This window comes from Somniosus microcephalus, chromosome 8, assembly GCF_052327205.1.
Source record: "Somniosus microcephalus isolate GS21.2 chromosome 8, FLI_Smic_1.0, whole genome shotgun sequence".
Lineage (NCBI taxonomy): Eukaryota > Metazoa > Chordata > Chondrichthyes > Squaliformes > Somniosidae > Somniosus > Somniosus microcephalus.
This window is the reverse complement of record NC_140994.1, coordinates 241,194,658-241,209,473: the sequence shown is the minus strand read 5'-3', so window position 1 is coordinate 241,209,473 and position 14,816 is coordinate 241,194,658. Positions and strand designations below refer to the sequence as shown.

General features: G+C 45.5%; 1 protein-coding gene across 4 annotated transcripts in view; it reads right to left on the bottom strand.

Annotated features, from left to right (window-relative positions):
- Positions 1-14,816, bottom strand: part of LOC147114198 (myelin-associated glycoprotein-like) — a 44,654-nt gene that overhangs the window by 11,085 nt on the left and 18,753 nt on the right. For 2 of the 4 annotated variants that reach the window (XM_085995861.1, XM_085995862.1), the window contains exons 5-7: positions 11,280-11,561; positions 8,878-9,159; positions 7,852-8,133 (exon numbers count right to left, since the gene is read on the bottom strand). In XM_085995861.1, the coding sequence (XP_085851987.1) occupies positions 7,852-8,133; positions 8,878-9,159; positions 11,280-11,561 (846 nt within the window). The remainder of the gene's footprint in view (positions 1-7,851; positions 8,134-8,877; positions 9,160-11,279; positions 11,562-14,816) is intronic. The other 2 variants (XM_085995863.1, XM_085995864.1) reach the window with 2 other exon arrangements.

Genomic DNA, 14,816 nt, shown 5'->3' with positions numbered 1-14,816 from the left:
GTTGACAAGTTTGCTTTGTGCATTGAGTGCTGTTGGAGTTTTGCTAAGTGGGAGAAAAATCATTTAAGTGTATTTTGTGAATTTGAGTGTGTTAAGAAGTCAATTATTTGAAGTAAGTTTAATTTTTTAAGGGTTTTTTAAACTCTTGGGCAGTTTAAACAGGAAGTAGAATCCGGGTATAAAAGGGGAGGGGCTAGTGCGGTGCACGGAGTGCTTTGTGCATTGAGTGCTGTTGGAGTTTTGCTAAGTGGGAGAGTTCGGATAAGTGGGAGGTGAGGGTGTGTTTTTTGCTGTGTTTTATTCCCCACTCCCAGGCTTAGACAGCACTGCGGAGGCGGAGCAGCGAGACGAGTCAACCAAACAGGCTCCACAGACAGTATTCAAGGAGGAGGTTGGTGATCAGCTGGTTGGTTGGTTTTCTTCCTTCTCTTCTCTTTCATACCTTTAAGTTGGTAAGTCCTATTGAATAGTGGTGTGATATTATCATATATATCCGGGCAGGGTCTTCATAACTAATAATAAGAAATTTAATTAATTATATAGAATGGAGCAGGTGATGTGTTACTGTTGCGAGATGTGGGAGCCGGTGAACCCCATTGAGGCTAACGGTGATTACATCTGCGACAAGTGTTTGCTGCTAGAGGAACTCAAGTTCCATGTTATGGAGCTTGAGACCGAGCTTCGGACACTGCGACACATCAGGGAGGGGGAGAAGTTCCTGGACTCTATGTTTCAGGAGATGGTCACACCTATGAAGTTAATTACTGCAGATGTAGTCCGTGGTCAGGGACAGGACGGTGTGACTACGAGTGAGGAAGGTACAGGGATCCAGGATGTAGTGTTGAAGGAGACGCAGCCCTTGTTCTTGTCCAGCAGGATCGAGGTTCTTACTCCCTGTGAGGGCGGGAGCGGGGACTGCAGGGAGGATGAGCAACCTGGCCACAGCACCGTGGTACAGGGGGCCATTCAAGTGGAGGGAGTAAAAAGAAATGTTGTAGTGGTAGGGGATAGTATCATTAGGGGGATAGATAGGGTTCTCTGCAGTCAAGAGCGGGAGTCCCGAAGGCTGTGTTGCCTGCCTGGTGCCAGGGTTAAGGACATCTCTTCTGGGCTGGAAAGAAACTTGCAGTGGGAGGGGGAGGATCCAGTTGTCGTGGTCCATGTTGGTACAAACGACGTAGATAGGACAAGGAAGACGGTTCTGTTAAAGGAGTATGAGCAGCTAGGGGTCAAATTAAAAAACAGAACCTCAAGGGTAATAATCTCTGGGTTATTACCTGAGCCACGAGCGAATTTGGCTAGGATAAATAAAATTAAAGAGTTAAATGCGTGGCTCAAAGACTGGTGTGGGAGAAATGGGTTTTGCTTCTTGGGACACTGGCACCAGTACTGGGACAGGAGGGAGCTGTTCTGTTGGGACGGACTCCACTTGGCCAGTGCTGGGACTAGAGTCCTGGCAAATCATATAACTAGGGCTGTAGAGAGGGCTTTAAACTAATTAGTGGGGGGGAGGTTTCCAGAGAGCAAATCATAGAAATGACAACAGAGAAGGTCATAGACTTAGGTAGCAGTGGGGGAATTAAAAAACAGAATGTGTCAGGAAGGGACAGAAGGTATGGAGTAAAAAGTAAAGTACTAAAAAGGGAAAAAACAGGAACTAAGTGTTACAAAACATATTTGAAAGTTCTTTATCTGAATGCACGTAGCATTCGTAACAAAATGAATGAGTTAACGGCACAAATAATGACATATGGGTATGATCTTGTGGCCATTACAGAAACATGGCTGCAGGGTGACCATGACTGGGAATTAAACATACCAGGTTATTTAACAATCAGGAAGGACAGGCAGGAAGGGAGAGGAGGTGGGGTGGCTATGTTAATAAAGGAAGGAATCACTATAATACAGAGAAATGATATTGGGTCAAAGGAGCACGATAGTGAAACAGTTTGGCTGGAGGTAAGGAATAATAAGGGGAAAAAAACACTAGTGGGTGTAGTCTATAGGCCTCCGAACAGTTGCAACTCTGTTGGACGGAGTATTAATCAGGAAATAGTTGAGGCTTGTAATAAGGGAACAGCTATAATTATGGGGGATTTTAATTATCATATTAACTGGACAAATCAAATTGGGCAGAGCAGCCTTGAGGAAGAGTTCATTGAGTGTATTAGGGATGGGTTTCTTGAGCAGTATGTAACTGAACCGACCAGGGGGCAAGCAACCTTAGATTTGGTCCTGTGTAATGAGACAGGATTAATTAAAAATGTCCTAGTAAAGGATCCCCTTGGAATGAGTGACCATAACATGGTTGAGTTCCATATTCAATTAGAGGGTGAGAAGGTTGGATCTCAAACAAGCGTGCTGAGCTTGAATAAAGGAGACTATGAAGGTATGAGAGCGGAATTAATGAGAGTGGACTGGGAAAATAGATTAAAGGGTAAGACGGTACATGACCAGTGGTGTACATTTAAGGAGTTATTTTACAACTTCCAAAAAAAATATATTCCACTGAGGAAAAAAGTGTGTAAAAGAAAAGATAGCCATCCGTGGCTAAGTAAAGTAATTAAGGATAGTATCCGACTAAAAACAAGGGCATATAAGGTAGCCAAATCTAGTGGGAGGATGGAAGATTGGGAAGTCTTTAAAAGACAGCAAAAAATAACAAAAAGATTGATTAAGAAAGGGAAGATAGATTATGAAAGTAAATTAGCAAAAAATATAAAAACAGACAGTAAAAGTTTCTATAGTTATATAAAAAGAAAAAGGGTGGCTAAAGTAAATGTTGGTCCCTTAGAGGATGAGACCGGGAAATTAATGGTGGGAAACATGGAGATGGCAAAAACACTGAACAATTATTTTGTATCAGTCTTTACAGTAGAGGACACTAAGAATATCCCAACACTGGACAAACAGGGGGCTCTAGGGGGGGAGGAACTAAATACAATTAAAATCACTAAGGAAGTGGTACTTGGTAAAATGATGGGACTCAAGGCGGATAAATCCCCTGGACCTGATGGCTTGCATCCCAGGGTCTTGAGGGAAGTAGCGGTAGGGATTGTGGATGCATTGGTAATAATTTTCCAAAACTCACTGGACTCAGCAAAGGTCCCGGCAGATTGGAAAACTGCTAATGTAACACCATTATTTAAAAAGGGTAGTAGGCAGAAGGCTGGAAACTATAGACCTGTTAGCCTAACATCTGTGGTTGGTAAAATGTTAGAGTCCATTATTAAGGAGACAGTAACGGGACATTTGGATAAACACAATTTAATAGGGCAAACTCAGCATGGTTTCATGAAGGGGAAGTCATGTTTAACAAATTTGCTTGAGTTTTTTGAGGAAGTAACATACAGGGTGGATAAAGGGGAACCAGTGGACGTCGTGTATTTAGACTTCCAAAAGGCATTTGACAAGGTGCCACACAAAAGATTATTGCTCAAGATAAAAAATCACGGGATTGGGGGTAATATTCTGGCATGGGTGGAGGATTGGCTCTCTAACAGAAAGCAGAGAGTTGGGATAAATGGTTCGTTCTCAGATTGGCAACCAGTAACTAGTGGTGTTCCGCAGGGGTCAGTGCTGGGTCCCCAACTCTTTACAATCTATATTAACGATTTGGAGGAGGGGACCAAGTGTAACATATCAAAGTTTGCAGATGATACAAAGATGGGACGGAAAGTAGTGAGTGAGGAGGACATAAAAAACCTGCAAAGGGACATAGACAGGCTAAGTAAGTGGGCAAAGATTTGGCAGATGGAATACAATACTGGAAAGTGTGAAGTTATGCACTTTGGCAGGAAAAATCATAGAGCAAGTTATTATCTTAATGGCAAGAAACTGGAAAGTACTGTAGTACAAAGGGATCTGGGGGTCCTGGTGCACGAAACTCAAAAAGTTAGTATGCAGGTGCAGCAAGTGATCAAGAAGGCCAATGGAATGTTGGCTTTTATTGCTAGGGGGTTGGAATATAAAAACAGGGAGGTATTGCTGCAGTTGTACAAGGTATTGGTGAGGCCGCACCTGGAATACTGCATACAGTTTTGGTGTCCATACTTAAGAAAAGACATACTTGCTCTCGAGTCAGTACAAAGAAGGTTCACTCGGTTAATCCCGGGGATGAGGGGGTGGTCATATGAGGAGAGGTTGAGTAGATTGGGACTCTACTCATTGGAGTTCAGAAGAATGAGAGGCGATCTTATTGAAACATATAAGATTGTGAAGGGGCTTGATCGGGTGGATGCGGTGAGGATGTTCCCAATGATGGGTGAAACTAGAACTAGGGGGCATAATCTTAAAATAAGGGGCTGCTCATTCAAAACTGAGATGAGGAGAAACTTCTTCACTCAGAGGGTGGTAGGTTTGTGGAATTTGCTGCCCCAGAAAGCTGTGGAAGCTACATCATTAAATAAATTTAAAACAGAAATAGATAGTTTCCTAGAAGTAAAGGGAATAAAGGGTTACGGGGAGCGGGCAGGAAATTGGACATGAGTCTGGGTTCGGAATGGTCATGGCCCTGTGGGTAGTGGAGCGGGCCCAGGGGCCGTGTAGCCTTGTTCTGCTCCTACTGTGTTCTAATTCTGTTAGATTTCAGGAGATGGTTTTATCCCTGTTCCTGGCTGGGGTGGAGATCGCCTTTACAGAAGGTAAGTACTGTAGAAAATATAGGGACAGGGTGATCTCCTGGAAGAATTTCGATCGCCTAGATGGGTCGGAGAGGAATTTCCCAGATTTTTTTCTCCCAAATTGGCCATTGGGTCTTTATCTGGTTTTTCGCCTCTCCCGGGAGATCACATGGGTTCGGGTGGATGCAGAGTGATAGAAGATTTGAGGTTAGGATCAGATCAGCCATGATCTTATTGAATGGTGGAGCAGGCTCGAGGGGCCGATTGGCCTACTCCTGCTCCTATTTCTTATGTTCTTATGTTCTAAGTTCGGTAAAAATTTATGGTAGTAATTTATCAATCCCAGGAACGACCTTAATTGTGAGACATTTTCAGGTGCTGGGGCTTTTATGACCGCTTCAATTTTTTCAGGGGACTTATGCAACCCTTCTTCGTTAATTATGTGGCCACAATATGATATTTGTTTCTGGAAAAATTCACACTTGGGGCAGTTTGCTCGTAGGCCCTGTTCTCTCAGCCTAGTGAGCACCTGCTCCAAATTGGCAAGGTGCTCATTGTCGTTTTCTCCTGTTACAAGGATGTCGTCTAGGTAGCATTGAGTCCCAGGAATCCCTTGCAGGACTTGTTCCATAGCTCTTTGCCAGATAGCTGGAGCTGATGCTACTCCGAAAACCAGTCGATTGTACCGGTACAGGCCTTTGTGTGTGTTTATTGTGAGATACTTTTTAGAGGCCTCCTCAACCTCCATCTGCAGATATGCCTGTGCCAAGTCAATTTTTGTGAAACGTTTCCCTCCGGATAGTGAGGCGAAAATATCTTCTATCCTCGGAAGAGGATACTGTATCGTGTGAAGGACCGGGTTTACAGTCAGCTTGAAGTCCCCACAGATGCGAATTTTTCTCTGTTCTTCAGATTTATCATTATTCAAAGTTTTCTTCATGACCGGGACGATGGGTGTTGCCCACTCGCTCCAATCTATCTTGGATAACACGCCTGTCCTTTCCAAATTCTCCAGCTCTGCCTCGACTGCTGGACGAATTGCGTATGGCACCAGCCTTGCCTTAATAAACTTGGGAATTGCCGCATCTTCCACCTTTATTGAGGCGGTGACGCCTTTCAAGGCTCCTAGTTCCTGTTGGAACACTTCTTTGGCGTTGGCCAAGATGTCTTTCAATCGTTCAGGTATGATGTCATCATCATTTTTTTTCTTACTGGTCACCGTCAGTGCCTGAATGGAGTGCCAGTCTAAACGTATCTTTCTGATCCATTCACGTCCCAACAGCGGTGGATCACCATTTTGCAGAACGTATAAATACAACTTCTGTATTTCCTTGCCGTTGTATACAACAGGCACCCTTATTTTCCCTCTGGGGTATACTTTCTGCCCCGTATATGTTTTTAAGATAATGGATGTGTCTTTCAAGGGTATCTGTGGAAATAGCCGCTCGTAATCCTGTCGACTTATGACGGTCAGAGCTGATCCTGTATCTAGCTCCATTTTAACTGGGGACCCTGCTATCGTGAGGGTAACCCAAATGGTCTGGTAATCTTCTTTGGCAATTACATTATGTAATTTGAGACAGCTTAGTCTCTTGTTTCCGGAGTCGCTATCGCTCTTCTGGTCTTCGGAGCTACTGTCCGTCATCATTTTTACCTTTTTGTACTTTTCTTTATTGATTTTTTTTTTGTCAGTGGATTTTTTGTTTCCAGATCGGCATACACGTGCAATGTGTCCCATCTTTCCACATTGCCTGCATGTTTTGTCCTTGAACCAGCAGTCCCTCTGATCATGGGTGGATCTGCCGCACCGATAACATCTCTCGAAACCCTGTGTCATTTCATGAGTGCTGAAATCCTGTGGCTTTTGCTGTATCTCTGCAGCTCCTCTCGCTGCTGCTTCGTATGATACAGCCATACTGAAAGCCTTGTCCAGTGTTAAATCTTTCTCAGAAAGTAGCCTTTTCTGTGTTCCTTCACTTAGGAGACTGCAGACGAATTTGTCTCGAAGAGAATCTGCCAGTCCTGCTCCGAATTGGCAGTGCTTTGATAGCTTCCTTAATTCGGTGAGGTAATCAGCTTTACTTTCATTCTTTTACTGATTCCTCCTGAAGAATTTGAACCGTTCCGCTATCAGCAGCGGTGTTGGGTTTAAGTGCTCCTGTAGGGTATCAACAATTTCCTTAAAATTCTTGTCCATCAGTTTGGCTGGAGTGATTAAGTTTCATAACAGCCCGTATGTCTTTGCGCCCATTAGATTTAGGAGTATCAATGCCTTTTTATCATCCTCTATTTCATTTGCTGTGCAATATACCTCCACTCTTTCAACATATGTGGTCCAATCCTCTACATCACTATCGAAAGCAGTAATATTGCCAGTCTTAGGCATCCTGAAAAAAAAATGGCACCTCCCGCGCTTTCCTTTCTTCCTTGCTGAAAAAAATGGCGCCTCCCGCGCTTTCCCGCCGCTGTTGCTGCTGACAACGCTGTTCTCTGCGGTTTTTATTTATACAAATATTTTTAATAGTCGGAGACTTGTTCCCGCTGGACTCTCTGGGACTTTCCCCTCCCTCTGTGTGGTCCGAACGCCGACCTGCTTTGCAGAGCTGGCCGTCTCCCGAGTGCTCCACCCTTCGTCTCTGTTTGCCTGTGCCTTCACTGCTTGGCCCCGCTGTAGAGCCAGCCGATCGAGCCCCAGCCCGCCGCCCAGGAAGGATTATTGCAGTACCTGCCACCAGCCCGGCTAGCTGGTGAAACCACAGGTTTTTTTTTTCTTTTTTTTCTTCTTCCTTCGTCTGAGGAATCGATCTCCTTGAGGTGCTGCCGAATTGCAGGTAAGTCCGTTTCCAATTCGTCGCCACTGTTGTATCCATGTGTTAATGGAGACACGGAATGCAGGAGTTGGTTTACAGGTGTTTACTGGACAAAGTCTGGAGGTGAACTAACAGATACAAGACAATATACAGGCTTATATAGCCCGAGTGGCCACTACCGGCATTACAGTACACAGAGGCTCTTAAAGGCACATACACCACAGCCCAGAATCCAGGCTAACACTCCTGTGCAGTTCTGTGTGTGTGTGTGAGTGCGCGTGTTTGTGTGCGTGTGTGTGTATTTGTTTGTGAGTTTATGCACTTGCGATTGTATATAATATACATTGTAAAATCCACAATGTCCTGTAGATATTAATTTGTTTCTATTTAGAGAGATGTGAAAGTATCTGTACACTCACGTTCCACAGTGATGGTTATGACCCTCTCCACTGCTCCATGTTCATTCTCTGCCACACACAGATAGTCTCCAGCCACACTGGATGCAACATGAGGAAACTCTAACCGTAGCTTGTTGCTCGACCTTGTTTTGTTCATTGTGACACCAAGATGTTGCCACGTCAGGTTAGAAGCTGGGAAGCTCTCGACAGAGCAGAGTATCACAGTAGAATTTCCTTCCTTTATATTGATCGATGAATCTTTGATTGTATCAAGAGAAGTAATTGAGAGATTCTGTGGTGCGTCTAAAGACAAATAAAAATATTGTTGTGAGCTAACGCAGCGCACAGCAAGTCCGTGCTTCATCTCTCTGTATCTTATGCCTGCATGGTTTTCCAGGTATCTTTCCCCATTATAAGTTCCTATGTCAACAGTTATAATGGACACTACCTAGTTAAACAGTCACGCTGTAATTACCACCAGTGGAGGCGCTGTCCTTCTAGAAAGAAAGAAAGTGCCCTTCACATCCTCAGGATGTCCCCATGGGCTTGACAGCCAATGAATTGCTTTTGAAGTGTTGTCACAGTTGTTCTATAGCCAAACATGACAGCAAGTTTGTATTGACTGTGAAACACTCTGAGATGCTGAAGATGTGACAGGTGATATATCAATGAAATTTCCTTCTTTCTGTCATACAGCTTTGCTTGGTCATGTGGAACACCCTTCTGTCTGGGGAATGTGAGGGAACAATGGAGTATTGAGGGAGAAACCTACAATTCTCTGTGCAGGACGCTGCTAGTCTAATCCAAGCTCTTGTTGATCTCTTGTTTACAGTGTTTCAACACGAAACCCAGAATCCAGGCCAACACTCCAGTGCAGTACTGAGAGAGGTCAGGAAACTCACCGGTGTGTGTGCGAGTGTGATTCTGTGAGTGTGTGAGTGTGCCTTTATGTGTGCATGTGTGTTTGTGTGTTTGTGTGCATGTGCGTGCCTGTGTGCATGCGTGCATTTTCGTGTGTGAGAGATGTGATAGTATCTGTACACTCACATTCCACAGTGATGGTTATGGCCCTCTCCACTGCTCCATGTTCATTCTCCGCCACACACTGATAGTCTCCAGTGACCCTGGATGTAACGTGAGGAAACTCCAACCACAGCTCGTTGTTGAAACTTGTTCTGTTCATTGTGACACCAAGATGTTGCCACGTCAGGTTAGAAGCTGGGAAGCTCTCAACAGAGCAGAGTATCACAGTAGAATTCCCTTCTTTTATATTGGTTGATAAATCTTTAATCGTATCAAGAGATGTAATTGAGAGATTCCGTGGTGGATCTAAAGACAAATAAAGATTTTAATGTGAGCAAATGCAGCGCACAGCAAGAGTCCTTGTTTCATATCTCTGTATCTTATGCATTTCCAGGCATCTTTCCCCATGATACATTCCTATGTCAACATTTATAATGGACATTGCCTATGTAAACTATCACACTGTTATTACTCCCTCCCACCAGTGGAGGTGCTGCCCAACTAGAAAGAAAGAAAGTGCCCTTCACATCCTCAGGATGTCCCCATGGGCTTGACAGCCAATTAATTGCTTTTGAATTGTTGTCACTGTTTCTATCTAGACAACATGGCAGCCAGTTAGCCTTGAGTGTGAAACACCCTAGAGATAGTAGATGCATTGCTGGTCATCTTCCAGAACTCGATAGACTCTGGAACAGTACCCATGGATTGGAGGGTAGCTAATGTTACCCCACTATTCAAAAAAGGTGGTAGAGAAAAAGCGGGGAATTATAGACCGGTAAGCCTGACATCGGTAGTAGGGAAAATGCTAGAGTCCATTATAAAAGATGTAATAGCAGAGCACTTGGAAAACAGTGACAGGATCGGACAAAGTCAACATGGATTTACAAAAGGTAAATCATGCTTGACTAATCTACTGGAATTTTTTGAGGATGTAACTGGTAAAATAGATAAGGGAGAACCAGTGGATGTGGTGTATTTGGACTTTCAGAAGGCTTTCGATAAGTTCCCACATAAGAGATTAGCGTGCAAAATTAAGGCACATGGGATTGGGGGCAAGGTATTGACTTGGATAGAGAACTGGTTGGCGGACAGAAAGCAAAGAGTTGGAATAAACGGGTCGTTTTCCAAGTGGCAGGCAGTGACTAGTGGGGTACCGCAAGGATTGGTCCTAGGACCCCAGCTGTTCACAATATATATTAATGATCTGGACGAGGGAATTGGATGTAATATCTCCAAATTTGCAGACGACACAAAGCTGGGTGGGAGGTTAAGCTGTGAGGAGGATGTCGTGAAACTCCAGTACGATTTGGACAGGTTGGGTGATTGGGCAGAAACATGGCAAATGCACTATAATGTGGATAAATGTGAGGTTATCTACTTTGGTGGCAAAAACAGGAAGGCAGATTATTATTTGAATGGCAATAGATTGGTAGAAGGGGAAGTGCAAAGAGACCTGGGTGTTATTGTGCACCAGTCGCTGAAGGTAAGCATGCAGGTGCAGCAGGCGGTTAAGAAGGCAAATGGTTTGTTGGCCTTCGTAGCAAGAGGGTTCGAGTACAAGAACAAGGATGTCTTGCTGCAGTTGTACAGGGCCTTGGTGAGACCGCACCTTGAGTATTGTGTGCAGTTTTGGTCACCTTACCTGAGGAAGGACGTTCTTGCCATGGAGGGAGTGCAGCGAAGATTCACCAGGCTGATACCTGGGATGGCAGGAATGACGTACGAGGAGAGATTGTGTCGATTGGGCTTATACTCACTGGAGTTTAGAAGATTGAGAGGGGATCTCATCGAAACATATAAAATTCTGTCAGGTCTGGACAGACTAGATGCAGAAAGGATGTTTCTGATGGCCGGGGAGTCCAGAACCAGGGGTCATAGTCTAAGGATAAGGGGTAAGCCAATTAGGACTGAAATGAGGAGGAATTTCTTCACCCAGAGAGTGGTGAACCTGTGGAATTCTCTGCCACAGAGGGCGGACGAGGCCAGTTCATTAAATATATTCAAGAAAGAGTTGGATATATTTCTTGAGGCTAAAGGGATCAAGGGATATGGGGAGAAGGCAGGGACAGGGTACTGAATTTGGATGATCAGCCATGATCTCGTTGAATGGCGGAGCAGGCTTGAAGGGCCGAATGGCCTACTCCTGCTCCTATCTTTTATGTTTCTATGATGCTGAGGATGTGACAGGTGATATATCAATCAAATTTCCTTCTTTCTGTCATTCAAATTTGCTTGGTCATGCTAGTGTGATACTGTGTGTGTGTGAATGTGCCTTTATGTGTGCATGTGTGTGTGCATGCGTGTGCGGTCTGTGCAATTCTGTGTGTGTGTGTGTGTGGGTGTATAGATGTGTACGTGTGTGTGCGTGCCTGTGTGCATGCGCGCATTTGCGTGTATGAGAGATCTGATAGTATCTGTACACTCACATTCCACAGTGAATCTTATGGCCCTCTCCACGGCTCCATGTTCATTCTCCGCCACACACAGATAGTCTCCAGTGACCCTGGATGTAACTTGAGGAAACTCCAACCACAGCTTGTTGCTGGACCTTGTTTTGTTCATTGTGACACCAAGATGTTGCCACGTCAGGTTAGAAGCTGGGAAGCTCTCGACAGAGCAGAGTATCACAGTAGAATTCCCTTCTTTTATATTGATCGATGAATCTTTGATTGTATCAAGAGAAGTAATTGAGAGATTCTGTGGTGCGTCTAAATACAAATAAATATATTGTTGTGAGCAAACGCAGCGCAGAGCAAGAGTCCATGCTTCATCTCTCTCTATCTTATGCCTGCATGCTTTTCCAGGTATCTTTCCCCATTATAAGTTCCTATGTCAACAGTTATAATGGACGTTACCTACTTAAACAGTCACGCTGTAATTACCACCAGTGGAGGCGCTGTCCTTCTAGAAAGAAAGAATGTGCCCTTCACATCCTCAGGATGTCCCCAAGGGCTTGACAGCCCATGAATTGCTTTTGAAGTGTTGTCACTGTTTCTATCGAGACAACATGGCAGACAGTTAGCATTGACTGTGAAACACTCTGAGATGCTGAGGATGTGACAGGTGCTATATCAATGAAATTTCTTCTTTCTGTCTTTCAGCTTTGTTTGCCCGTGTGGAACGTGCGCTCTGTTTGGGCAATGTGAGGGAGCGATGGAGTATTGAGGGAGAAACCTACAAATCGTTGTGCAGGACACTGCTCGTCCAATCCAGGGCCTTGTTGATCTCTGGTTTGCAGTTTTTCAACACGAAGCCCAGAATCCAGGCCAACACTCCAGTGCAGTACTGAGGGAGGTCAGGCAACTCACAAGTGTGTGTGTGCTGGTGTGTGTTTCTTTGTGTGCATGTGTGCCTTTGTGTCATAGAATCATAGAAATTTACGGCACAGAAGGAGGCCATTTGACCCAGCATGCATTTGCCGGTCGAAAAAGAACTATCCAGCCTAATCCCACTTTCCAGTTCTTGGTCTGTAGCCTTGTAGGTTACGACACTTTAAGTGTATATCCAAGTAGTTTTTTAATGCGATGAGGGTTTCTGCCTCTACCATCCATTCAGGCAGTGAGTTCCAGACCCCCACAACACTCAGGGTGAAAAATGTTCTCCTCAACTCCCCTCTAAACCTTCTACCAACTACCTTAAATCTGTGGCCTCTGGTTATTGACCTCTCTGCTAGTGGAAATAGGTCCTTCCCATCCATTCTATCTAGGCCCATCATAATTTTATATACCTGAATCAAGTTTCCCCTCAGCCTCCCCTGTTCCAAAAAAACCAACCACAGCTTATCCAATCTTTCCTCATAGCTAATATTCTCCAGTCCTGGCAACAGCCTCGTAAATCTCCTCTGCACCCTCTCTAGTGCAATCACATCCTTCCTGTAATGTGGTGACCAGAACTGTACGCATTATCCTAGCTGTGGCCTAACTAGTGTTTTATACAGTTCAAGCATAACCTCTCTGCTCTTATATTCTGTGCCTCAGCTAATAAAGGAAAGTATCCCGAATGCCTTCTTAACCACCTTATCAACCTGTCCTGCTACCTTCAGGGATCTGTGGTCATGCACTCCAACGTCATTCTGATCCTCTACGCTTCTCAGTAGCCTACCATTTATTGTGTATTTCCTTGCCTTAATAGCCCCCTGAAATTGCATTACCTCACACTTCTCCAGATTGAATTCCATCTTTGTGTGCCTGTGCATGTGCATGTGTGTCTGCCTGTGCATGTGTGTCCATGTGTGTGTGCATGTGTGTGGGTCTGTGCGTCTGTATGCGAGTTTGTGCGTGGAGGTAAGTGTGTGCGTGCATGTGTGTGTTCGATCATGTGCATGTGTGCCTCCGTGTGTGTGTTTGTGAGTCTATGTAGGTGCGTGCATGCTTGTGTGTCAGTGTACTTGCATGCACGTGCATGTATGCATGTGTGTGTGTGTGCGTGAGGCATGCATGTGCGTGTGTGAGTCCATGTGTATGTGTTTGTGAGCGATGTAATTAGGAAAGCTAATAGAATGTTATTGTTTATTGCGAGGGGAATTGAATACAAAAGTAGGGAGGTTATGCTTCAGTTATACAGGGCATTGGTGAGACCACATCTGGAGTACTGTGTACAGTATTGGTCTCCTTATTTAAGGAAGGATGGAAATGCGTTGGAAGCAGTTCAGAGAAGGTTTACTAGACTAATACCTGGAATGGGCGGGTTGTCTTATGAGGAAAGGTTGGACAGGCTAGACTTGTATCCACTGTAGTTTAGAAGAGTATGAGGTGACTTGATTGAAACATATAAGATCCTGAGGGGTCTTGATAGGGTGGTTGTGGAGAGGATGTTTCCTCTTATAGGAGAATCTAGAACTAGGGATCACTGTTTAAAATAATGGGTCGCCCATTTAAGACAGAGATGAGGAGAAACTTTTTCTCACAGAGGGTCGTGAGTCTTTGGGACTCTCTTGCTCAGAGGGTGGTAGAAGCAGAGTCTTTGAATATTTTTAAGGCAGAGGTAGATAGATTCTTGATAAGCAAGAGGGTAAAAGGTTATCGGGGGTAGGCGGGAATGTGGAGTAATCAGTTCAGCCATGATCTTACTCAATGGCGGAGCAGGCTCGAGGGGCCGAGTGGCCTACTCCTGCTCCTAATGTTCATATGTATGTTCATATGTGAAAATATCTGTACACTCACATTCCACAGTGATGGTTATGACCCTCTTCACAGTCCCATGTTCATTCTCCGCCACACACTGATAGGCCTAGAAATTCATTAAGGCGCTGCCAGCTTTGCGGCCAGTTACCGCCTAAAGAGGGCTTCTGCGTCAAAAATGAGTTTGCGCTGATATTCAGCGCAGCGGTATTGGTGGCGGTAGCCGTTAGCGCTGCGCCGGCACCGATGACATCATCGGTGTGTGCAGTGCCCCGGTTCCGCCCCGAAACCGGCCTGATCCCCATATTTAGTAGCGACCGCCTCCTCCGAAGCGGCCGCAAACAGCGACCAGAAAACGGGGCCGTGCTGCAGCCTTAGTGGGGCGCTTTAAAGGGGAAGGTGCGGCCGGCCGCTTTTTCGGCGGCCGCCTGCACGCACCTCCTTCCCCGGCCTCCTCCACCCCCCCACCTCGCCCCCCGCGGCATTGCCGGCTGCTTTCCGCGAACCCGGCACTTCTCCGTGGTGCCGGGCTCATTTGCCGGCACTCTCCAGCGGCGATCTCCCCGTTGCAGCCAGCTCCCCCTTAAGAGGAGGAGGCCTGCAGTACCGCAGCCTGCCGCTCCGCAGCGGCTGGCGCAGCGGCGCCAAGAGCGTTGAAATTCAGTGTCAGCGCCCCAAGCGGAGGCGGGCACACTCTGGTATAGCGCCCGGTTCCGAATTGGGGTGCAAACACTGAATATCTGACGATCGCTAATGGCTCCCCGCCCAGCGCTAACTTTTGGGCGCGAGCGAGCTGGCCGCCCCAAAGTGAATTTCTAGGCCATAGTCTCCAGTGACCCTGGA